This window comes from Ammospiza nelsoni, chromosome 3 (genome assembly GCF_027579445.1).
Source record: "Ammospiza nelsoni isolate bAmmNel1 chromosome 3, bAmmNel1.pri, whole genome shotgun sequence".
Classification (NCBI taxonomy): domain Eukaryota; kingdom Metazoa; phylum Chordata; class Aves; order Passeriformes; family Passerellidae; genus Ammospiza; species Ammospiza nelsoni.
Window position 1 is genome coordinate 93403450 of NC_080635.1, and position 24148 is coordinate 93427597.

The window sequence follows — 24148 nt, forward strand, 5'->3', positions numbered from 1 at the left end:
TTTCCTCCCATTTCTTTACCTCCTATCATCTAATTCCTACCTCTGATCTCCTCTATATTTCTGTCATGTGGATGATACTGATCTTTACATGTTGCTACTTTATTTGACACTTCAGGCAGAGCAACAGGACGCATACTCCCATTCCAAGATAGTTGTTTCAAATCCATTTGCAGACTCAAAAACAAATGGACAGCATTTTCTCTGAAGGATTGGCATAATAATGTACTTGCCTTTAAAAAAAATTTAAAATGTTTGCACACATTACCTAGGCTATGGAAACACAGTAGGCAGTTTACATCACACTGTTCTAAGGACAGGAAACACCTCCAGAGAGCAGGACTATGGAACAGCACACGTTCCTTATTTCAATAAAGATACTCTAATGGTTAGAGGATGTAACTTCTGGAAAACAGTGACAATCAAAAACCTGTCAGAGGGTGATGGGGAAGAAGATAGAAAATAAAACATGAATATGCCTTCCAGGGTACCAGATCAGAGAGAGGGGACAAAGGAAAAAAACTGTACAACACTTATTTCCCTTAACTGAAAGGAGTACTCTGCATAAATACTTCAGAAAGTCTACTCATTTTCAGAATTATACAGTGACAGATTTTTAAACATTCAACTCAATGCCAGAAAACTGGAATAATGTATTTTAGACCTTGACATAAGATGCATAGGAACAAATATACCATCTTTAGTCACACTATCATGAAAATTAAATTTCCACACACTGACTGACTTACATACCATTCCTTAATTAAATATTTTTAAACATAATTCCTGGCAGCACATTAAAAATTCATATGCTCAAAAGGTTGCATTTATTTCCTTAAAAAGTCAATGAGCTTTCCTTCACTTACTAGTACAGGCCTCTAGCTATGTTTATACAATGTAACTCTCCACTGGAAAAAAAAAATAAGCAGCTTTTCTATTTAATGACGAATTTATTCTAAAAGCAAATTTTTTTCTGTCTCTCCAGAGAGACTTCAGCAACATTCTGGACACCAACCAACATCTCTGTAATACTACTACTGAGTATTACTATATTGTAGTTCTTCCTACTATAATATTAGATTATATTTAGACCTTAACCTCTATAGAAGTGCTTTAAAATGAACTATCAGTTTTTATCAAAATAACAACTTACAGGCAAAGACTGCCACCTAGTGATCTTAATTATCTACAGAGAAAAAGAAAGTAAACAAATGAAACAAAAGTCAGCTCCTCTTCCAGGATAGAAGGAAAAAAAACCTTTATATGTTATATCAACATAGAGAAACAACATCACATTATGTTACTTGCATCACCCACTATAATTTGACAGTAAATTCAGGAGGGGGATGGGGAAAGAGTCAGTAAGTGTAGGTTATCTGCCTCATAAGATTCATCAGGTTGGTTGGTCGTCACTTCCATCTGCAATTCCTCCTTATTTTACAGGGAGTCTAGCCTTTTCATAATACAAGCATTCCATCTAGAACTTATTTAATCTCTGAGATTGCACTGATAGGCAGACACACCCCTCAAAACACTGTATTCTTTCAATTTTTGCACTTTCAGTCTTTTCTGTTTCTCCTCAGCATTCTAACTATATTTTCAGTACATGCTCCAGTTCATCTTTGCCATTCCCTCTTCAGCCACTGTCTGTTTTCTACAGAATTTCACTGTCAGTGAACAAAGAAGCCGAGTTATCTGTGTCCTCTTATCTGCCTTACAAAACTGAATTCCCATTCTGTAAGTGAGTCCTAAAATCAGGACCTTATTTTCAGACTCTCTTCCTGTTCAAACTTGTATTTCCTCTTATTCACTCTGAAGAGGTTAGTACCCTTTTTGAGCAAATGGCAATACTAGTTTAATTAGTCCTTGTTCAATGTTCATGTAAGTACAATTGTAAGTTGTATAACTTACAATTATAAGATATATAAGTACAATATATAAGTACAATTCCCATGTTCCCTCTCACATTTTAAAGAAGTTCTTTCCAAATATTCCTGAAGTCACATAATAGCTTCCTCAAAAATCTCATTAAAAATCATTGATATTATACCCATGAAATAAACCTGACCCTAGCTAGACTGCTGATGTGCTGTGACTGCTGCTTATCTTGCTGATTAGCACAGTGTAAACAGTCCTTTGCACACCCTCAACAGACCCCCTGTGCTCAGTCAGGGCTGTCACAGTCTTTGAACAGCACTGGCACATTGGAATACACTACCAATAAAATATTACTACAAAGATTAAATAATATCTTTTCTTCATGCCAATATTTTATGTCTGTCTTACATCAAAAAACCAATCAAATGACCCCTCACAGCACTACCCTAACAATATAAAGTTTGTCCCCTCTGTCTTTTAAACTGGAGATGTTCACTAAAACCCAAGAAGGTTGCTTATGCAACCATCTGCTTCTTTTACTTACTTCCCAAATAACATCTGTTGCCTGTGTTTCCAGCAACTGGTTGCTGCCTCAGAGGCCTGATTTTCATATGGAGTCTAGTACCCACAGTCAATATATCACACCAGTTACAGAACTATACCTCAGTCTCAACAAGCAGCACTGAAGATCAAAGCTAACAGAAGTTCTATCACTAATGTGTAAACTAGAGAGCAAGAGAACATCTACATAATAACTGAAGCAGAGAAGCAAGGCAACAAAATATGGTTGTGCTTCTGAAACTTCTTAGAAGTATAGTCTTCATCCTCTCTCTTTTTGGTTTACTCAAAAAAATGTGGATGTTTGTTCTCCGACATGGCTGTAACGCATCTTAATTATCGTTAAATAGATTTAATCACTTGCTGCCAAAGGTCCAAGTCATCTCTGTGCCCTGAAGAAAGTAAGCTGCTGAAACTAAATATGTTATAACCTCTTATTCTCTGTAACAGCCCAGTGGGGGAGTAGCAATTGCCAAATTAAAAGCTGTATCATGTTACTGTCTCCACAACCAGTTTCCAAGACCTGTAAAATGCTATACACTAATTAGCCTGCATACATGAAACATTGATTTTACGGTTTTTTAGCATTCCAGTAACAACACTTCTCACAGCAAAATGGGTAAAAAAAAGAGCAGTGATGTTAATATGAAACTGATGTCAGATTTATAAATTACATCAACTTACCATACTTGTCTCGCAAGCCAACCGTACATCTGAAGACTCCACCAAAGGCCACGTCTTCACCAAATATAACTGAAAATAATAAAAGCAGGGGAGGCTAACATTACTCAAACACATCTTACTTTCAAAGGCTTTTATATGAGACACTAACAAAAGTAACTCCTAACACTTCATTTCACTTCAAGATTTATCTAGACCTAAGAATTTCTCATGCACAGCCTGACTATAACAAATGAAGAACAAAGGTTAATGAGGAATCAGAACACAGCTGTCTTAAAACAGAATTCATGACAATTATTCTGTTAGGCTTATTAGCTACCTACTTTTTTGAAATATCCTATAGTAACACAGTGTCTAAAACTGTGTCTAAAAATGAGTAAAATTCCAGAAAGCAATTACACTCAGTCACAAATGAGTCATTGAAATTAAGCCTTCTGCTTCAACTGGTAACCATTTTCATTCTTCATCCACAGACTTCAATAAATACAATGTTTTGAAAACCATCAAATTGAAGTTTTTTTCAAAATATCAATCCAATATTAAATGTCAAGCCTTCTCCAAACATACTTGCCAGACCCTGAAGAGTGACTTCAAAGGAACTCCTCTACAGAAAACATGACTACTTAATAACTAGGACAGTTCTCAGTATTTAACACTACGATTCTTGTAGTTAATAAAGTTTTATTACTTAAAGCATTTGCCTTTAAAACTTGGCTTCATATCAACTAATCTATTTGTGGGGTTTTTTCCTTGAATTTAGGGGATGGTTATGTCTAATTTTCTTAAAACAGTTTTGTTATGTGCTTCACAGAAACAACTATTGCCCAATTAAAATTTTTAAGCATGTAAGATGTGCAGCAATATCACCAATAGCTGTTTGCATGAACCAGGGTCAGTTCTGATTATTCCACAATTCTTCAATATTCTCCATATTCTAAAGGACACAAAATAATAAGTTAACCTTCTTGCCTTTCAAATACTGTTCTTAATTAAATAAAATAAATTTCACATTGGAATCACTAAAAGGGATTAGCATACTTGTGCTAATCACATCAGTGACACCACTTAAAGAAAAATGAATTCTATAAAGCCGTAAAACGAACACACTCATCGTGTGTATGATTGCACTATGTCCCTAAATCACTTCTCTAATTTTTAACAATAATTTGGGTGGGGTTTCATGTACTTAAAATCTTTGCAAGTTACTCATATGGCTGACTTTTGAGCCAGCTGGCATCTACAAAATAAATTCCCATTTAATGCTGGTATTCACAAACTCAAATGGATTTACTCATTCAGTTCAGCCACTGAAATGTATTTTCTTGGAGACATTTTAATTCTGATCAACACAAATATGAGGATTTCCACACTTAAACAACAATTGCTCAATTCCCATACAACTAAAAACATATGAAGGACATGTTTTCCATTGTGAAAAGTCCAAATTAGTTCAGTAAGTGTGGTGATTCTGAGAACTCACATCTGGACTGGAGAACACCAACAAGGTCTTGCAAAGGGCTTTACAAAGACTAAGCCCTGCAAAGCTGAGGAGCAAGACTGGAACCTTAGAGCAACTGGTTCTCTAAAGGCTCAAGATTATATATGAGTCTAGTCTCCTGATGGACTAACACTACTTGCTTTTATAAGGCTGATTCTACAGAAATGGCAATAAAATCTGTTCTTGGCCCTAATTTACCCTCAGTTGTCTAAATTTAACCTAACTGAGGAGCATATAGAACAGCTGAGATTGAGAGGGAACATATACAGGCATAGTACTGCACACAACACACACAAGAATTTGTTCCAACAGATTAGACAATTGGTCAAAATTTCGACTGAGCAGTGATTCAAGCAGTGACAAAAAGGGCTACTAACAAACTAAAAAGCAAACCCAAAATTACACAAGATGATGCAGCCTTAGCAGCTGTGTGTTCATGGCATGAAGCATCTCTTTCAGATATCTGGCCATCATCATGCCTTTGTTGGGACAACAGAAGCAAAAGACCTCCTGTTATATATAAGAATTAAAAGTGGAGTAAATAGTTTTGTGCAATAGTTTACAATAAGGCTTTTAAATCCTGCTATAATGAAGTAGCATCTTCCAAGTCATGGGTTATCCAGACCACAAAAGCCTAGGAAATCTTACACTGCTTATGGACAACAATGAACAGAAAACAGTAAAGCTATAAATTCATTTTGGAGGGCAGGGAAGAAAGCAGAATGTACAGAGTGAGGAATATATGGGCTCATAAAAAATACCAGTTTTAGGGAACAGAAAGTTTAAGAAATGTAAAGTAATGTTTACATTTTTAAAACTCTGACTAGTGGGACTCAAGATGCCCTCAAGGACAGTTCTCATCAGTAATACTTTAAACATGGTAAATAATGTATCTTCTGTCCTCACTTTCAAGTGAAATACACAGAGCTAATACAGAAGATACAATTGCATTTTAGACCATATAATCCGTTAGTTATCTGTTAATGCGACATATTTTTAAGATTTGAGATCGAAGTGTAGTAATAACTTATTTAAAAACTTCACAGGCCATAAGAAATACATTAAATATTATACATAGATAGGCAAACCAAAACACAATTTATATAAAGCAAAATACACTAACAAGTATAAGGTACCTGCAGTTGGATCTTTGGCTAAAACATTGTCCAAGGCACTTGTTATGGATTGGAAGAGATTCATCTTCTGAGTTTGCCCTGTGTGAAAGTGATCATTCCGAAATTTAATTTGGTTCAAAACATGAAGTACATTAGAAAACACTGGTGCAAACATGTCCAAAAACTTAACCATCAAAAACAAGATCTCTGCTAGGAATACTCAAGATTCATTTGTTGAATAAAATTAAATTATGGGATAGATGGGATTGAGCATGGTATACTTGGCCTTCCCAAGGACTATAATTCCACTTCCAATTCCTTTTTCAAAAAACTATGCTCTTGCCTGGAGCAAATGTAGCTTTGCAAAGCTCAAGCACTGGGAAGAATGCCTTCCTTTTCAAAGGAAGAAACCAACATATTATTGTTTTGAGAACTGGGATAATCCCCTTACTAAAATTTACTGAAGCTTACTTTATCATTCTTTAATCACATTTCTTGAAGCTCCAGTCTTTCCCATTTACAGACATCTATTACTATCAGAAATTTTCTAGACCACTGGCCTGCTCTCTGCACTGCAGTTAGTAAGTGTCTGAAGCTTCAAATCCATACTTCAAAGAAAGAAACTTGGTACTGAAGTAAAGCAAGCTGTTTAATTCAAACAAAGGCTACCAGAATGCCCTTCTTCATTCCAGCACTTTTGGGAAAAACAAGAAGACCTGAAAGCAAAGATGGACCAAAACAGTAGCCTAGTCCTCACTACTGTGACCAATTCAGACTCTCCAAGCAAATAAAATAATTCTTAAAAGAAACCAAGTAAGTAAGAAATTGCTTGGCTGACATTTGATAGATCTTTAACTGGCAAAACCTCTGAAGTCACGACTAGAAGCCACAGTCCAGGAGAATTCTACCTACCAACACACAGAGTGTGTAAAATTAAAGAGATAAATAAGATTATTAGATGAAGATCCCACACAAACTAACGGGAGTTAGAATTCAGAAAGGTGAACTACATTCTTTTCCCAGTAATTATAGTACCTCTCAACAACCATTCACCTTCCCTTTCTTCTAAGTCTTTAAATAATGTTAGTATTTTTTGTTAGACTCATGTCACACCACACCTGAGGAGCTGCATAGTTGCATTCCTACACATTCCTATGCTTGGTAACTTCACTTATACTTTAGGTGGCCCTTTAAGGAGAGGAAAATGTGGAAAAGAAAATGTTATGGGAACTGTTCAAGTTATACAAAAGCCCTAACAAAATTCACAAATTCAAGAGAAGAAAAGCTCAGGAATAGCAGATGCTTCTCTTTCCCTAGTTGTCCACATTAGTACTTAGGTTATCTTATCTTTCCTACAAGATACCATCCTTCCAGTATTTGATATAAATAAATGGCTATTACTTAAGCAACTTTCAGAAACTCCTCACCATGACAGTTCTAACCTGTTTCTCTTGCTTACAACACAGGCCTTTGTATAAGGCCCACAGAGGAAAGGGGGAACAAACTGTGCCTTTTAGATTTGAGCTGTGAAGTTGGAAAAGCAATAGCTCAACAATATCAGGACCAGCATTGCCATAATTTTATCTCACTTCCACTGCTTTTCACAGAATTTCAAAGTGTATTTTGACTCACAGGGAATTAGATTTCTACTAATTAATGGCAGTAACTGGCATGCCACTCCAGAGCTTCTTTGCATGGTCTCAAGCAGGGACCTGCCATACACGAGCTTCCCCACGTGGCACCCGGTCGCCTGTACATCTTTGTCACTAAGGGAAACTCTGTTTCTGTTGGTCCTAATCAAGAAGCAACACCAAGGCATCCAACCAAGTAACAAGTTTTCTGGAGGACAGTGAGGTTCACGTGATAGAAACAGCTGTTCTGCAGCTGGCAGGCTTCTTCCAGGAAAACTCAGCACTAGCCATTTCCAGGGATGCATCTCAGAAATAAAAGTCAAACGCCATGCGCTGCTCATTCCCAAGTTATCTGTGTTTACTCTCAACCATGTGACCACGAGGATGACCTCGAACCTTTCGGCGGACAGCAGTCTTTATTCACCATAGGTTTATTATCACACTCATGACCTAAGCACGCAATACAAAAACCAGGACAGTTGTCAATTCACTAAGTTACTGCTAGAAGCTTTTGGTCTAGGACAGGGGCCGAGGACGGCCTGGCAGGTCTGAGCCCACGATGGGCCCATCTAGCGCAGCTGTGGCTCCGACAGCCCGAGCCATTTCGCCACCCCACTGTCGAGGGGGCCTGCCGGCCCCGCCAGCGGCCCACGGGCCCTTCCCACCCCGAGGCCGGGATTTCTGGCTCAACCCGCGGCTGGAAGGGCCGAGGACACAGCGGGGTCACGCGGCCGTGCGGATGCGCCCACCGGCCCCGGCCCGACTGGCAGCGCCCCACGGGGCCCTGGGCGGGTTCTGCCTCCCTCCCTCCCGTCCCGGACGGGGTTGTTGGCGGCCTCCGCCAAGAAGGCGGGGGTGACAGGACGGACCCGGCGGCAGAGCGAGGTTGAGGCCGGCCTGCGAGGTGGACCCCGGCCAGCCGCGCTCTCACCGTACTCGCTGGGCGCCGGGTCCGGCTGGAAAGAGAAGTGCGCGGCGGTCCGGCGGGGAGCGCCCGGCAGCGGGGCCAGGCGGCCCCAGAGCCCGGCGGGGAGCGCCGCACGCAGCGCCCGCCCCGCCGCCGCCATCGCCGCGATGCCGGGCCCTCCGCCGGCTGCGCGTTCTAAAGAGGCGGGGTCCTGGGCCGCCCTCCCATTGGCCAGCGCCGCGGGGGCACGCACCAATCAGCGGCGGCTCCGCGGTGGGTGGAGGGAGGGTAGGGTTTGCTGCGGTTTGCTGCGTGAGCGCGGGGGGGGTGGCCTGGGGGGGCCGCGGGCGCGGGCACGGGTACGGGCACGGGCACGGGCACGAGCACGGGCACGAGCACGGGCACGAGCACGAGCACGAGCACGCGCGCGGCGCGCGGCTGCCGTGAGCGCGCCGTGAGGGCGGGAGCGCGCTGCTCCTGCGCCCTCACAGTTACCGGGACAGCTACAAGGCACGGCCACAGCCATGGGTACAGGCACAGCCATGGACTCAATCATAGGCACGGCCACGGGAGGCCTCGCCTCGTTGCTGTCACAGTCACAGCTGAAACCAAAGGCTTCACCTCTCCCCTTAAACTCTTTTCTTTTCTTCCACTGCAGGGCTTGTCGTGTCGCCACCCCAGAATCCATGAATCGTAGACTGGTTTGGGTTGGGAAGGACCTTAGAGATGATCTGATTCTAGCAGACCTGCCAGTGCCTGGGACGCCTTTCCCTAGGCAAGGTTGCTCAGAGCCCGTCCGACCTGGCATTGAACACTTCCAGGTATGGGGCACCCACAGCTTCTCTGAACAACCTCTTCCAATGCTTCACCATTCTTGCAGTAGAGAATTATTTACCTAATATCCATTCTAAACCTATATTCTTCTAGTTTGAATCCATTCCCCTTTGTCCTGTCACTACATGTCCTTGTAAAACTCTCAATCTTTCTTCTAGGCTCCTTTCACAAATATCTGAAATCCTCAAATCCTGAAATCCCCAGCAGCTGCCATAGAAGGTAAAAAATAATTCATAGACCTGCAGATATTACCTGTTCTACTCTGTCTCTCAGAATCCCTCTCAACTGCCCATCCAACCTGGCTCTCAGTCTGTCTTATTTTAAATTCATTTTTTCCAATGTCCTTTCTTCCAAACTCTCTTGCTCAGACCTTTGTTACATTATTTTATTGAAATTATGATCTTTCATATGCACATATTTTCTTTGTCAGGTTTTATAAAAACATTCTTTCTAATGTTCTCCTCATCAGAGTGTGACAATGTCACATTCCTTCCATCATCCAGGTGAATCTACTTGGTCTGCTTGGTCTGCTTTTGCAGCCTCCATTTCTTCCTCTATACACCCATCCTTGCTGCCTTTCAGTTGTCTCCAGATCAATCTTTTTTGACTTTCCCTTTCGCCAGTGCTTCACATCTTGTCCCTGTGCATGCCTCTTCATCAAGCCCTTTCATGCAGCCTCCAATGCATGTGACAAGCTTTGAGTTGTTCTTCCCTGTCTGTTTTGATGTTATCTGTAAGACCAACCATACTGGCTAGCATCTTTACTTTGCTCCAAGAACTCTAACTCAATACTGTGCCTCAAAGAAAAAGGCTAGAAATTAGAAATATATATAAATGGCATCACCTCTTTCAAATGAGATGGCTCATATGTAACCCTGTGTGAACAGGGCCTGGTTTAAATATTGGAATGTTAGATTATATGTCTAACATAAAATATATATAACTGTTATGATTAGATTTCTTTTTCTGAGTTCCTAGCCATTACTGAATATACCTGTAATGATCACAGTTCCATTTCATTGAAGACTATTGTTTCATTATGTATTTTGTGAAAAAATATTTTTTCACTTAGAATTTCTTAATCATTAAGATTTGTGCAAAATAAAAGGCTTAATCCTCCTGCTTACTGGGGGGACCATCCACTTGCTCTTTAACATGCCCTTTATCCTTAGAGACTGCTGAAAAAGCACTCAAATTTTGAGTGATGTTTGATCATGGGATCAAACAAGTTTGAGCATATCCCAGTATATTCCAGGGAAACAAGGCACTAGTTAAGTTTCTAAAGGGAGTGATAATTTTAAAAAACAATAGAAAAGCCATCTTTGCAATGAACAAGGAGTATAAATGTCAAATGTTGAGGTTGCTTCCAACTTCAACTGAAGGCAACATTTGATGTTTGAAAAAGTTTAGAACCTGGAAAACATCATAACCATCAAGTGATATATAATCATGTAATATGTATTGCTAATAGTGGAAGATGTTAAAAATATCCAAGTTTACGATTCAAATGTTTGTGTTTCTTTCAGAAAGCAAATGTATCTGAGTAGGAGGAATTTAGCTATATTTCACATCATGGAGGCAAAATCTGCAAAACTTAAAAATGGAGAGCAGTAGTATAGAAAGGAATTGCTTTACAGGTGAGTCTGTCATCTATTACTAATGTGTCAGTTACTGTGAATTGCTAAACTCATACTATAAACTGTCAGATATATCCTGCTTATGTACAGTTAGTAGATACCATGCTGTGACTCTTGTCTCCTTTACCTGGTAATATATGGAACTTGAAAAGGAAAAGAATGGTCATGTGGCCCAGTATCTTACAGAGGAATTTACAACATTTATGATGGAAGGGTGGAAAGAAGAAATATCTTCAGTAAAACATTCACCTGCTAGTCAGACCTAGGTAAAAGAGAAAAAAGTATCTGAAGGCATACTAACACCTAAATTGTTGATGCCTTTTGAGTACAAAAGATGGTTCGTCCACATGGCCTTGGATATTTGCACTGGTAATTTAAAAAAAAAGGGGGAGGGCAATCAAAGAGGTTTATCCAAATGTACATTGGCTGAACAGTATTTTAGTGGAGTTTACTCCCAGCATTTATGTCTTTCCAGCTCTGACAGGGTAATAATTATATCCATGTTGTTGCTGGTGTATATTGTGATATTCCAGCAACTTCAATTACATTTTGAAGACATTTTTCTCTTTTGGAAGTTGTTCAGTCACTTAGGGCCACTTCTGTTAAATCTGTACAGCAGACATTAAGGGCTGAAATCAACTGCATTCCCCATCTGTGTGTATTAGTCATTTTGCACATCCTTAGTATTCTTGACAACCATTAAAAAACTCTGGCAAGGATTACTATTATTTGTGATTTAAGCAATTAATGAGGATATGGTGGTGATTGCAGACTCTACTGACTGATCCAGACCAGATTATGCCCATATTTAAGTCAGCATCAATGAGATGTAACTCCTTTGAAGTCTTTGTTGTTGCCTCTGATTGACATGGATCCAGCTGTGAGCAAACTGCAATATTGGATTTGGACATAAACATATGGCTCCAAGTCTACTATTCTTTTTCAAAATCTCTCAAAATTTTTACATAGCTTGCAACTGAACCTTAAACTTGTCACATTTCCTTGTAGGTGTTACTTTAAATTACATTTTTGTAGATGATGAAGCATGCAGGAGACTTCTGTTGCATTCCTTTGAGCATAGTTGGTTTTTTGTCACATCTCTCTGACATGGTTTAGTATCACTGTAAGTTTGCCTCCCTGCTCTGTGGTTCATGGAAGGAATTTTGTTGCATGTTTCCACCCCAACAGCTGATTAGCTGTTTCACCCCTCTTATAGGAGCTGCTAGTAAGCACTCTTGTCACGCTACTCCTAGGTCCTGGTGTTACAGCTGTTTTCATGCTTTGTTTGCATGTCTTCCTTCTGCTCTAATTATTGTCTGCTTTTTCCTTCTTTTTCTGTGCTGATACTTTGGAGCTGTTTTCTCCCATCCCTCCTCCCTCAGACAAATAGGAGTTTTTGTTGATTAGGGACAGTTATTTCTTTCTTTGATATGTGAAAAAGAGAAGTTGTACCGTTTGGCCTGACTGGTTTTACTGTCAGTCCTCTACAGATTAAATGTGGGAACAGAAAGGGTTGTCTTACCCCTAAGAATGAGTAAAACAAACTGAACAAGACCAGAGCAGTAATGGTTTTGATCAACAGGATTTAGAATAAAATGGTTTCATCTTAGGTAGTATAAATGCTAGAAACTCTTTTGCAGTTTAGCAGAGAAATTATTATTTTACACTTTAACAAAAAGCAGGTCAAAGCAATCTATCTGGAACCAGACAAGTTGTAGTCTGGCAGAGAGCAGGGGGGGGAAAAAAGGAAAAGAAGCTTTAATGGCATAGTTTTGCACTCATTTTCATCTAAGGTCAGAAATCATCTAGTTACTTCTGCCATATGACCCACCTCTGTGGTAAGACTCTGCTTCCCACTCAGTCTGGAATAGTAACTGTGGTTTTCATCACCAATTGCTTTTTAGGTTTTTAAGTACTGCACTCTTAAGTTGAAGACAGTCCTATTTTAAATTACATGAGTAATTCGTAACATTAAGTGAATCAAGGCTAGAAACTGCAGTGTCTATCCATAGAGACATTATTCAGCTCTCTTTATACGACATTTCAGTGTTTCATAATTACAGGATGAGAATCCCACTCTGTTTAATTCAATCAGTTTTAATTGCCTTGAAACCACAGAGCATATTTAACTCTATTTTCTACTAACTTAATCTAGAAATACCTGTACAGGGAAATGATTTCTTATACTTGACAGTTCACAATTCTAATGCCAAAAAAAGTCATAATTAAATCAAATTTGTGCAAGGAATGGGGATCATATTTTTATCCTGGGGATAGTTAAATGTAGGAACAATTTGCCTGAGAACATGTTGGATTCTCATCACTTCCACTCTTCAAATTATAACTAGATTTCTTTGTAGAAGATGTACTGTAGCTCAAACAAAATTACTATCTTGATAGCAAAACTACTAGGTGAAGTCATACTGAAATCTTATTTATACCTTGCAGTTCTAAAATACCTGTTCTTCAGTAATAAAGTGAGAATTGCTATTTGACTGGTCAAGAAAGTATGCCAAAAATCGCAATCAGATTCAGAAACACGTGGAGTGATGGATTTTTCAGGTATATTGAATGTATTTGTGTGTATGTATATATATACACACATATAGCTGACATTATAAGCAGTGTTCAAAAAACAAATATACAGAGATGGTTTTAAGTAAAGGTCATGTGTTTTAAAGAAGTCACATTTGGATCACATTTGGATCCCATGAGTTCCCAAAAGGTTTCCACAGTGTTCTGTCTGCTGCTGGCTGGTGCTGCTTTAGAGATAACCATGTACCAAGCAACACATTCAAGAGGTTTAAATAAGTGCTTGAGGCTATGTTCACCTCGCCACAGGTTGGCCTTCAGCTGCTGATCAGAGTGGGAGCTGTGATCAGCTGATCAGAGATTTATTACAAAAGTAATAAATCTCTCCACCGAATGTTAATAGTAATTTCTGAATTACTAATTAAACATACCAAATGTGTACTCTACCAGCCAGTGAACAAGTCCTACTGCAGCCATGTAATTGTAAAATATGCCAAACTTCTACATGTGGAGACATCAATTTCTGTGCATCACCTGGCCATTTTTTGAACTAGCACCACTAGCCAGAAAAGCAGCATTTCATAAGTCAGTGCAGTATCCAGGCCCATGTTTCATAGCTGTCAAGCATGAGAGGATTGAAGAGAACTGTGTTCAGAGTATGAATAATCAAAGCTACCCAAAATTAGACCATACTTTAGGGATACCTGTGCCACTAATTTTATAAAAGCCAAACCCCATACTCAGCTGTCAGTTTGCCTAAATTTATTCCAAAGTGCAGGGGTTTTTTTCCTTCTTCATATCTCTTCCTTTTAGTTTGACCATCAGTGCAGTTACAGAGTATTCTAGGTGTTTTTTTCTAGGCTAGGTTTCAGGTATTGGTTCACATTCAGACTCTAAAGCTGCTTTCAGTGTGACACTGCTTTCTGCACCCCTGCAGTCACCCACTTGCAGCTGTCTTTATTTAAAGTACCTGGTTGTGGTATTTATTATTACTTCTCTTTTCCTTTACCCAATCAATTTTCATCATCCCAGCAAAAAATGTCTAGGTGCATCTTTTCATTTTAATATAGCGTGTATCTTTCTGTATTCTCTTTTGATTGAAGATTTTCATCACCACAGAGTACCTGAAAATTCTGTGGGTCACCATCAAGAGAAGGAGTGCTTAACACTCATGCAAGTTGTATGGGTCTAGGAAATCTAGGATGGGTTCAGCATTTCTATGTCCCATTCAAAAAGGACAACTAGGTTGTGGCAATGTTCTACATTAAAGCTTTCTTTTATATAAAAGATTTGATTTGTACAGAAAAGATAGTCTCAAATACATATATGACAAGCTTCTGCCTAAGTTTAATTTAGATGAACAGGATATCTTTAATCAGGTTTTCAGTGACACCCTTAGGCAGCACAGGGATTTAATGTAAAATACAGCTTCACTAAAACACAGGATTTAGACTAATTTAGGCAGCCTGGATCTCACTGAAAGCCAGAAATAATAATTCACATTTTTATCCCTAACTTTCGTCTTTCTCTATATTTAAATAAATATATCAGCATCTATTAGAAAAAGCATAAATTGAGAATTTTCTTACTGGTTTGTAATTTTTAATGAATACCATTAGGTGGCAGGAAACAGTAAAGATTTACTTGATGAAATACATATGTTGAAATACAGATCTATCAGATTGTTCTCTCCACCCTTTTTGAATCAGATTTCCTACTGTGAACTGTCAAGAGCTTTGTTTAGCTAATTATTAAATGACTTACCAACAGGGCTCACTGCTTTCATCAAAACTGCTTCAGATTTCATTTTTGTGCAATCCTTTTGTGAAATAAGGGGGAAAAAACAAACAGAAAAAAAACAACAAGGCAAACTCATTCCACTGGGAGTTCCTTAAAAATTAAACGTCAGCACTGTTGTGTATCTGCTTCTAATCTCTGCTTCTGGTCAGGCTAAGTCTTCTGCTGGAAGAAACCCCTAGGCCAGTCTAATTCAGTAAGCATTGGTGGAAGGCAAGAATGTTTATTATTGTTTGAGAGCCTTGGTTGTAAGGCCTATGCTTCTGTCTGGGTCTGGCTATCAATAGGGATCTTTTACACTGCATAGGCACAAAAGGATTGAACTGAGAAGGCTTAGACACCCAGGCTGACAGACAGATGGCTGCAAGTAAAAGACAGGGAATTTATACTACTAGCAACTTTTATGTCTCTAAGTCTAGTTGGCTGCTGATTTTAGAGTTGCAATGGATGTCACTGGTGAGAGGGTAGGTGGCAGGAATCACAGGGCAAGACTTGTCTGCTTGATAACTCACTCAATGATTGATGTATGGGAAGTTAATTGCACTACTAGTGACTCTGTAGGAGATAAGGAAATCTATGCTCAGCATTTCCCAGAGATGTGGAATTAGATCCCTTGCAAGAGTATCCCCTAAAAGATTTATTCTTGTTCGCTCAAACTCATCTAGTGATGCTGGTAGGAACTGTGCCACAGATATTGTCACTCATGCTTAACTGGAAAGACCCAAAGCATATTTTTCCATATGTTTATGTAATAATTTAGTGCCAAATAAATAACAATTCCAGAAAACAGCTGCAGTTTGCCATTCCCATTTGATGAGCGAACACCTGAAAGGAAGAGAAGCACAAGAGAGATATTTTGTTGATTTATTATTGTTTAGTCTGATATGAAGAGAAATTCAGCTCAATGCAGTTTTAACATGGCAGTGACAGTCAAGAGACAGAAATCCATTATTCACAGAAAAATGTGTGGTAGCAGCTCAGAGAACTCTTAACAGTGTGTCTCTTTTGTGTCAGGCAATTGCCTCTGGAAGCAAGGAGTCCTTTTATGTCCCGTCTCGGCTGTTCAAATGGCCTGGTAAGGCTCTGGATGGCCTTGGGGCAGCCCGCGCTCCAAAGGACGAAAGGAGTCTTCAGGTTTTTCAGTTCTTCAGTGTTGTTTATTAATTCTTATCTACAATATTTTCTCCCGGCCCGACAGAGGTCCGCACAGCAAGTCAGCCATGGGCACACTGACCTCCCTCAGGGCGGCTGCTTATTTTTATACCAAAAACTACATGTAAGATATTTACCTTTTCCTCCCAATACCTTTCACTCTTATTGATAAGTGCAAATTCAGTAAGAACCAATCTCAAAGTGCCACCATCACCATCAAAGATGGATGACAAGAAGAAGAAGGACACGCCCTAATCCCTCCATCTTGTCTCCTAGAACCCCCCTGTACCAAGATTCTAAAACCTGTGTTTTCACTCTATAATTAATCTATCCCTTCACCACTTATCCCCGTGTGATCCTCTCATCCTCATACAGGTGCGGCATCCCGTGCAGGATCAAAGTCTAGCCACCAAGCACTTCTGGCAACGTTCCAGGACTTCCGAGCACCCCAAGGCTTGTCTCTGCAATTCTGGACATCGGGAATGATGTGCGGAATTCCCACACTTTTAGTCCTTTTTTCCTCCTGTTCAGCCCCAGCATTGCCTGAGAACACTGATAGTAACTACACAAGCTATAACCTCACTATTTGTGAAGTCCACATGTCTTCTTGAGTTAGAATTCAATATTTTTAATCTCAGTCTCTGAGTTTAAGTAGTTGTATTGTATCCACACAGTTCAGACATAGGCAATCTTGTGGGAAACTATCTCAAACAGGAATCTTCAATAGTTAAAAATGCCAAACCCAATAATAACAATGGTACCACAAGATGACTTAAGCAACAGGATTGCAGAAAATCAGATTCCTTCCAAATATAAATACTCAATGCCTGTGCACATCACGGTCCCATGGCCACCACAGCTGTCAGCATAAAAGGTGGGTCATCTTCAACATCAATTTCTTTCCCTCACAAATAATAGTTACAGATTTCAGAAAGCTGCCAAGCAGGATTGAATCTAATTCAGCATGCTATCAGCATGTTGAATCATGCTGTCGATGCTGACAGCAGTATTGGTACTCCCAATGGATCAGTCTAGCAGTCAATCTATCGATCACCCGGCCCTGTTTCTACCTTCTAACTGTGTAGATCACAAACCTCCCAGGAAAGATGCAGCATAGCCCTGGAGGGCATGGGAGAGGAGCTGCAGTGTGTTAGGAGATTGAGCTTGGACCCAGTGTGAAATCAAACAAGCAATATTTTTTCTGGTGCATTGTGAGTTGTTCAAGAATCAAAAATTTTTGTCTTTGAGAGACTAATGTCCCTCTAGTCACTAAGTCACTAAGCAAGTGTGTTTCTCAGAGGGAATTGTGTTCAGTGGGGCTGCTCAAGCTCTCCAAAGGACAGGCTGCTGGGAACAGGTGTGTGCCAGGCAGTGCAATATGCAATGCAAGCTGTGTGCACATTGCAATTTGCCCCTGGAGTCTGCAGCACACTGCGAGATCTGGGGTGGATTGGGCATGAACTGATCTGTGTATGCACATCCTGATGCTGCTGCTGGGCTTTCACTAGCACAGAGCTTAACAGGACATGGGTTAATCCTGGGCTTTGGTCTGGGGCAGTGGTGGTTTGCTTATCTTTGTGGGAAAGGGAGGAACAATCATAACCATCAAGCTGATCACTTATTGTGCTTTATGTTTTTAAAACCACAGAGAAGTAGTATGAAGTATTTGCATCTCCACAAAGGAAAGGTCTTTCCAGTCTGCATAATTCAAATGTGGGTTACCATATGCCTGAAGCTAGGAAACATTATTTATATATATTTATATGTTATCAGCCTGTTTTCCTTATGTTGTTCTTTACAGTTTTATCAGAAATGTTAAGAGTTGCTTACTCAGCTGAGTCAAAATACTGAATATTTCTTTTTGTACCTTTGGTCCTTTCATTGTTGTGCAATCAGATGTGAAAGTCTGCTCAAGAAGAGGATAAATATGTTCTGAGATATTGCCACATTTTGAGAATGTAAGGATCTAAACAAGCAGTCTCCCTGGACTCTACTTAGAATTTACAGTTGTTTGCAAGAGTGGGCACAACCACCTTTTTGATTTCCTCTTATCTGTGTCCAAGAGGACAAAGTTCAGCCCCCTTTGCAGGACTTTGCATCTTCCATTTACTTTCTGAGGTGGATATAATAAAAAACAGGACTTGAAAAATCATCTGCCTCAACCCCCTTACCCTCACTTCAAAAAAATCCCAAACTATTGATGTTCTGTATCATCTCCTTTTTATAGAAAGCACCAAACAGTTTGGTTTTGTTTTTCTTAAGCTGCCCATTTAATAAACTGAAGATTTGTACTTTCCTGTGCTTTCTTTTGAAGAGACCTCAGTAAACTAAAGCGTATTTCAAAATGCAAGACCATTGATCATACCTAACTCAGATTAACAAATGAAAACAGTTTCCTTTGAAAGAGGGATCTCAGGCAGCACGGTAGAAGCAAGTTAGCTAGAGAAGTCAAAATATTCTAGAGGTCAGCAGAACAAAGTGTATTTCCTAGGCATATGATGGCTGTGTGAACACTTAAGCTATCTAACAACATTCTCTGTATTCCTGATAGGCTTCCCACATCATCCAGAAAGGAGATTAGTGGAAAGAAAGAAGCATGCTTTCCTAGGACACTTTCCTTAGCATGGCGTAAAGGTGATAGCAAGAAGTAGGATGGGGTAGAAAACAGGAGTGGATTTGCTCAGGTCTGGAGATACTGGAATGATTTACATTGCAGTAGAAGAATGCCTAGGGTTGTTTTCCTTCAAATGTGCCAGGAGGTGGTACAAGACCTACTGGTGGTTTCATATGTATTGTCAAAGCTACTGCCTATGACTGCACACATTCAGCTTCTTGTGAAAGACTGTTACAGGCAAGACCAAAGGAAAAATTACTCTTGCAAGGAATTTTCTACCTACACAAAACAAACAACAGCAAGGGTGGCTTGTGTAGCAATTTGTAGGAGGAGATCTGAGAATTTTCATCCTTTCTTTAAGGCTTGGATCTAGGAAACTTACCTGAAAGGCAAGAGAGAAAGAAGGATGCAGTTGCAAAAGTAAAACAAAAAAGACTAACTGATAGAGAAGAAAAAATTGAGAAACTAAATTGCAACAATGGAAGGGGATATGAAAAATCAGGCAGATGATGGAATGGCAAAAGAGAAAATTAGGGAAGACAGTTGCAACAGAGGAGAGGGAGATACAGTTGAGATAGCTAAGAGGTGGAGTCTCAGACGGAGCAATGAAGCCTTATGTGATACTGACATAGAACAGGAAACAAAATTACCTCCACCTGAAGGAGAGCAAATGGAAACAAATCCGAGATTCACCTCTGTATCAAAGAGTTTCATCAGGGAGGTCAAGTTAGCATAATGTTAGCTTGCCAGTCAACAACAAGAGAGCAAGATGTGGACCAGAAGTTGCAAACTATCAGAGTAGGGATGACAGATGGAGCTGCCAGAGGCAAATGGATAGGGGACATCACTGTTTGTTGATCCACAAACATCTTGGATATCCAATACCTTGAGTGAGAAAAGCAATTTGAATTCATACTGGTAGTAGAAAGAAGGTGCATATAATAAAATGTTAGTAACCTATAATTGGAATTAGAAAGTTCTGGAATTAGAACATTCCTAACCATCGGATCAGGAGACTCTGTGTCATTATGTACTGTCCTATTAGGAACAGGGTATGCAAACACATCCTAGATTATCTTCAGGTGGAGCTTGATAAGTTTGTGGATGCAATCATACACACTGTTGATATCGATATCCACGATGAGTGAGACCAGATTGGATGTTGTAGGTGGACCTTCCTAGTCCCTGCCTTAATCTTATTTTCCTAATAATGATGCTGTTGACTCATATGTATTGACCAGGACAGGTGCAGACAGACACACATTTGCCTCACTCACTTTCCAAGCCAACTGGATGACACCCACTTCTGGAATCTGAGTAGCTGGAGTGGCCCATGGCTGTACCCAAGTTGTTAAATCTGTGCAAATACACGACTTCCAGACCTGAACCGGCTTGCTTTCGCCTAACTTGGAGTGTGGGCGAAGGAGTCCACACCTATCCATACACCCTCAGAAGGCTGTGCAGAGCTCACAGGTTCGGTGCCTCAGAGGAGTATGAAAACTTCATAGATTAGGGATGCAGGGACTGTACAGGGTGATGTAGCAGGACTGAGGGGACTCAAGATCCCAGAAGTGCCAGTCCAGGGTGCCACAGCAGCATGGTCAGGAGCCACGTGCAACATCCTTGTGGTTGCTTTTATATGACAATGTGGTGTTTTGTGACAGACTAGTCTGATACACCACCAATGTGTACCATGTCACCAGGAATGACAACTTGCTCTTACATCTTTGGTGGCCCTCCCAGTTGTGTTGAGTTCCTAGACAATGCTGCACAGTGGAGATGGTGCTCTGTTCCTCCTGATTAAAATATCCCTTCCTTGTCTGTCATCATACTTTGTGTCTTGCTCCAAGGAGCTGTATTGCTCCTCAACAGACATGCAACTCCCTGCTCATGCTGCAGTGGCCACAGCCATCTACTGCATCAAGTTATGTTCCGAGGCACCAACTGATATTTGAATATTTGGAAGCAAACACTTGTCTGTTACAGGTGTATGGCAGATTACTTTCCATTTCTAATAAGATCCTGGTAAGGAAAGAATTTTGGACCCTTCACTGTGTGGTCACCTGCACAAAAAAGACCTTTATTTTTCCCACAAGATTTCCATTTTTCCCTCCTAGTAAAAATCTATGGTTATGAGTGTGCGTGGGTTGCACTGTTTCCGCTGTGACTGGAATGGGACCATTCCCACGCTACTTGAAGTTTTGCATTCTTGGCTCGTGAGATTACTTGCAGAAAGCTGTGGCTATGTCTTCCTTTGATGAAGATGCTCTTATCTTAGGTGAGATGTGGAGCGCTTCATCTTGCAACATTTCTGCTACCCCCCCAGGCAGAGAAAGAGAGAGAGAACACAGGAAGAATGACAACTTGTACTTTCAAAATCACAATCTCATAAGGACAACAGTTGATAACAAGCCCAAGCAAAACCAAACTACTGACTCACCCTCCTCTCTCCTAGCCTACTGGGAAAGATTGAGGATTTATGCACAAATAGTAACACTGGTTTCAATGAGACCCTTTTTTGTCATTACAGGAATGGATGCTTGTTTTTAGACTATGCATTTATTGTAGAAACTTGACTCCGTTTTTTTCCCCTGAGCCAGGCTGCTTTTATCAGCAGTCCTGTGATAGAAAAGGAGCATATATTTCCTTGTGTGCCTCTATTAATGTGAAGTGAAGAACTGCACATTTCACATACCCATGCCGTGTCTGCAAATGAAATTATGTCTGAGATTTCTACAATTTTTTTCTTTTCTACAAAAGAGGTAAGAAAGGCATTCCACAGAAAAAACAAAAAACCCAGCCAAAGAAAAAGAACTCCATAGAAATATTAGTATAGATAGGACAGAGATTTGTAAATGTGATGCCCTATGTGTGCCTTCTTAGTCATTAATGGGCAAGTGAATAAAATCACAGAATTATGTTTGTTTCCAAGCATTTATCAGGTTTTTTTTTATTAGAAATACATGTTTAGCTGAAAGCATAAGTCTACTGTGTAATAGTCAGGACTGCAAAACCAAGCATGCTTCTGACATTAATTAGAAGACATTAAAGTTAATACTGCAGGTGCAAAATGGATCCAAACCACTTCTGTATATGCCATAGAGGTAGGATTAATCTCATTTTTACTGTGTGAAAGTTAGGCAGTGAATCTCAAATGGTCAGGTGGGCTCCTTAGCTGTACCAATAGGCAGAAGTAAAGCACTTCTTTGGATTCACCCAAAGTTAAGGCAGGTGTCTGAGAGAAGGGAGGCATATCTCCCTCAGAGCATGTCCCTCTCTGTGCTCTAGAGAAAGTGCAAGTGACTCTCTTGCAAGATGGATCCCACCATTGGAAATGTCATTGTTACTTTTGCTACTAGATCACTGCCTTACTTGGTGCTTACTAAAGCTTGATCTTCAATATCTTCTCTATTTATCCTTTCCCTGTAGTGTGTAGGTTTCTCCATTACTTTACTGTGTGCTGCTCAATTTAGCATAGAACACTGAATTTAATAATTTTCAGTGGGATTCCCTCATGTTCTCAAGTACAAGTACAAACACTGATTAAAATCTTCAAAGATGAGTCAAAAAATGAAGGCATTATTATTACCCCTTCTTTTTACAAAGGAGGAATGAAAACACCTAGATTAGAGTTGATGAAAGCCTCCTGCATTTCAGGTGTGCACAGACTGATTTTTCACAGCTTACAGTACTATACATCATTCTGGAAGCATAAGACACAGCCTGTTGTGACCTGGATTGCTTCTTGTGAGAGCCTTCTGACTTCTGCAGTCTGCCCCTTCCCAGGTCTTGTGTTTGCCTTTGTGAAAAACTATAACCTTTTACTCCGGTTAACACTGTTAGTAGCAGCTTTTTTCTGGGACAATACCACTCTGGAATAATGCCACTTAATTTATGTGGCTCGCCCACACTCTGTAATGTGTCATTCAACCAATTTCATTGTAAGAGCTTTGTTTCTGGCACTGTAGATCCATTTTAGTTCAGGTTCTGCAATGATGGTACTGCAACAAAAGCAGCTGAGCCTTAGCTGACAGCAGGCTCCTCCATTGCCCAGTTATAACACATTCCCACAGCACACACAGGCTATTCTTTGCCCCAAGTAAGGCAGGGAGTCCTGAGGGGAAACCACAGGAGTTTGTAATTAGGTCATGAACAGAGTTTATGATCATATTCAGAAGGAGGCTGGAGTAAGATTTCACAAGCAATTTGAATTTACTTTTCATTCTTGATTTTGCAAATGTAGATTTCTTCTAGCAATTTAAAAATATTGCCATATACTATTTTGAACAAGTCAGCAAGGGGATGTGTCCCTGAGTGAAAGCTCTGCCTGGGTCATCAGCAGCAGTAGGTGCTGTGTCTGGCACGCTTCCAGCAGCTAAGCTCACACTCTAGGTGATGGCAATACTGCCGTCTCCTGGGCGCTAGAGGGGGATGGCTACACACGTCACATTGGTGGATTTCACAGCTGGAGAAACAGTGCTTCTGTTTTCCATCCCAGAAGCTAAATAAAGTGGTGACAAACCTTTCTTCATTGCTTCTCTCTCTTTGTCTCTCCCTCTTTCTCTCTTTCCTTTTTTTCCTGGAGTATGGATTTTTCTGCTGTCATCCTCTTGCCTTCTATTCATTTCAGTCTCTGCTTCTTCATTCCAATACTAAGTCATTTCCATTGACTTCTAAAGTCTGTCTGGTGCTGTGCCTTTCCACTTTCCAGGGAGAGCTCCTGTTTCTGCTCCTGAGCTCTGCTCACAATCCCTCACCTCTCCTGTTCCTGCCAGTTTCTTGTACCTGCACAGCCTCCAACTTCATGTGACACTTAAACACAGTAAATACAGGTTCTTACTCTGTCCTCAGCAAGACAAGTGGTATCAGCCCCTTTGAAAAGGATACCAAGATAAGATCTGTTGATCTTCTGAAGAATCTTGTATTCAAGCACAGTGAAGTGAGATCAATGAGTATCAGATCTTGTGGGAGTTCCATTTGAAGCCTAGTATTTGCCTTCATGGTAGAAGGTAAAGTCACCTTAAAAATCCAAGATGTTGACCACAACTTCACTGTGGAGCACTAGGCACCCTTTTCAGACAGGTTTACATAAACCTTTCTGCAGTTCTGAAAGGTTTAGTTAGCTTAGGGATATAGGAAAGTGAGTTGTGTTTACTGCAGAGATTGTTATTTCTGTGATCACTACTACTCGGGGGCTTAATTGGTTTGTCTTGGTTGGGGTTTGCTTCTTCCCCTTGATTAACAAAGTGGGAGAAAAATGTGTGTACTTTTGTCAAAACAGATAGGTACTAAACTCTTTTTATTATTTAAACTTCTT

The 24148-nt window shown here is 40.2% G+C and overlaps 1 protein-coding gene and 1 long non-coding RNA gene across 2 annotated transcripts in view; one reads left to right on the forward strand and one right to left on the reverse strand.

The window, feature by feature from the left end:
- The window catches only part of BCKDHB (branched chain keto acid dehydrogenase E1 subunit beta), a 109596-nt gene extending 101153 nt beyond the window's left edge, over nt 1-8443 (reverse strand). The window contains exons 1-3 of the mRNA XM_059468572.1: nt 8290-8443; nt 5749-5826; nt 3118-3186 (exon numbers count right to left, since the gene is read on the reverse strand). Of these exons, the coding sequence (XP_059324555.1) occupies nt 3118-3186; nt 5749-5826; nt 8290-8425 (283 nt within the window). The 5' untranslated portion in view covers nt 8426-8443. The remainder of the gene's footprint in view (nt 1-3117; nt 3187-5748; nt 5827-8289) is intronic.
- Nucleotides 8444-8950: 507 nt separating this feature from the next.
- On the forward strand, nt 8951-18491 carry LOC132071350 (uncharacterized). Its single transcript, XR_009418096.1, has 4 exons — nt 8951-9086; nt 9258-9318; nt 10626-10736; nt 16593-18491. It is a non-coding gene; the product is annotated as an uncharacterized LOC132071350 (long non-coding RNA).
- The last annotated feature ends 5657 nt before the right edge of the window (nt 18492-24148 follow it).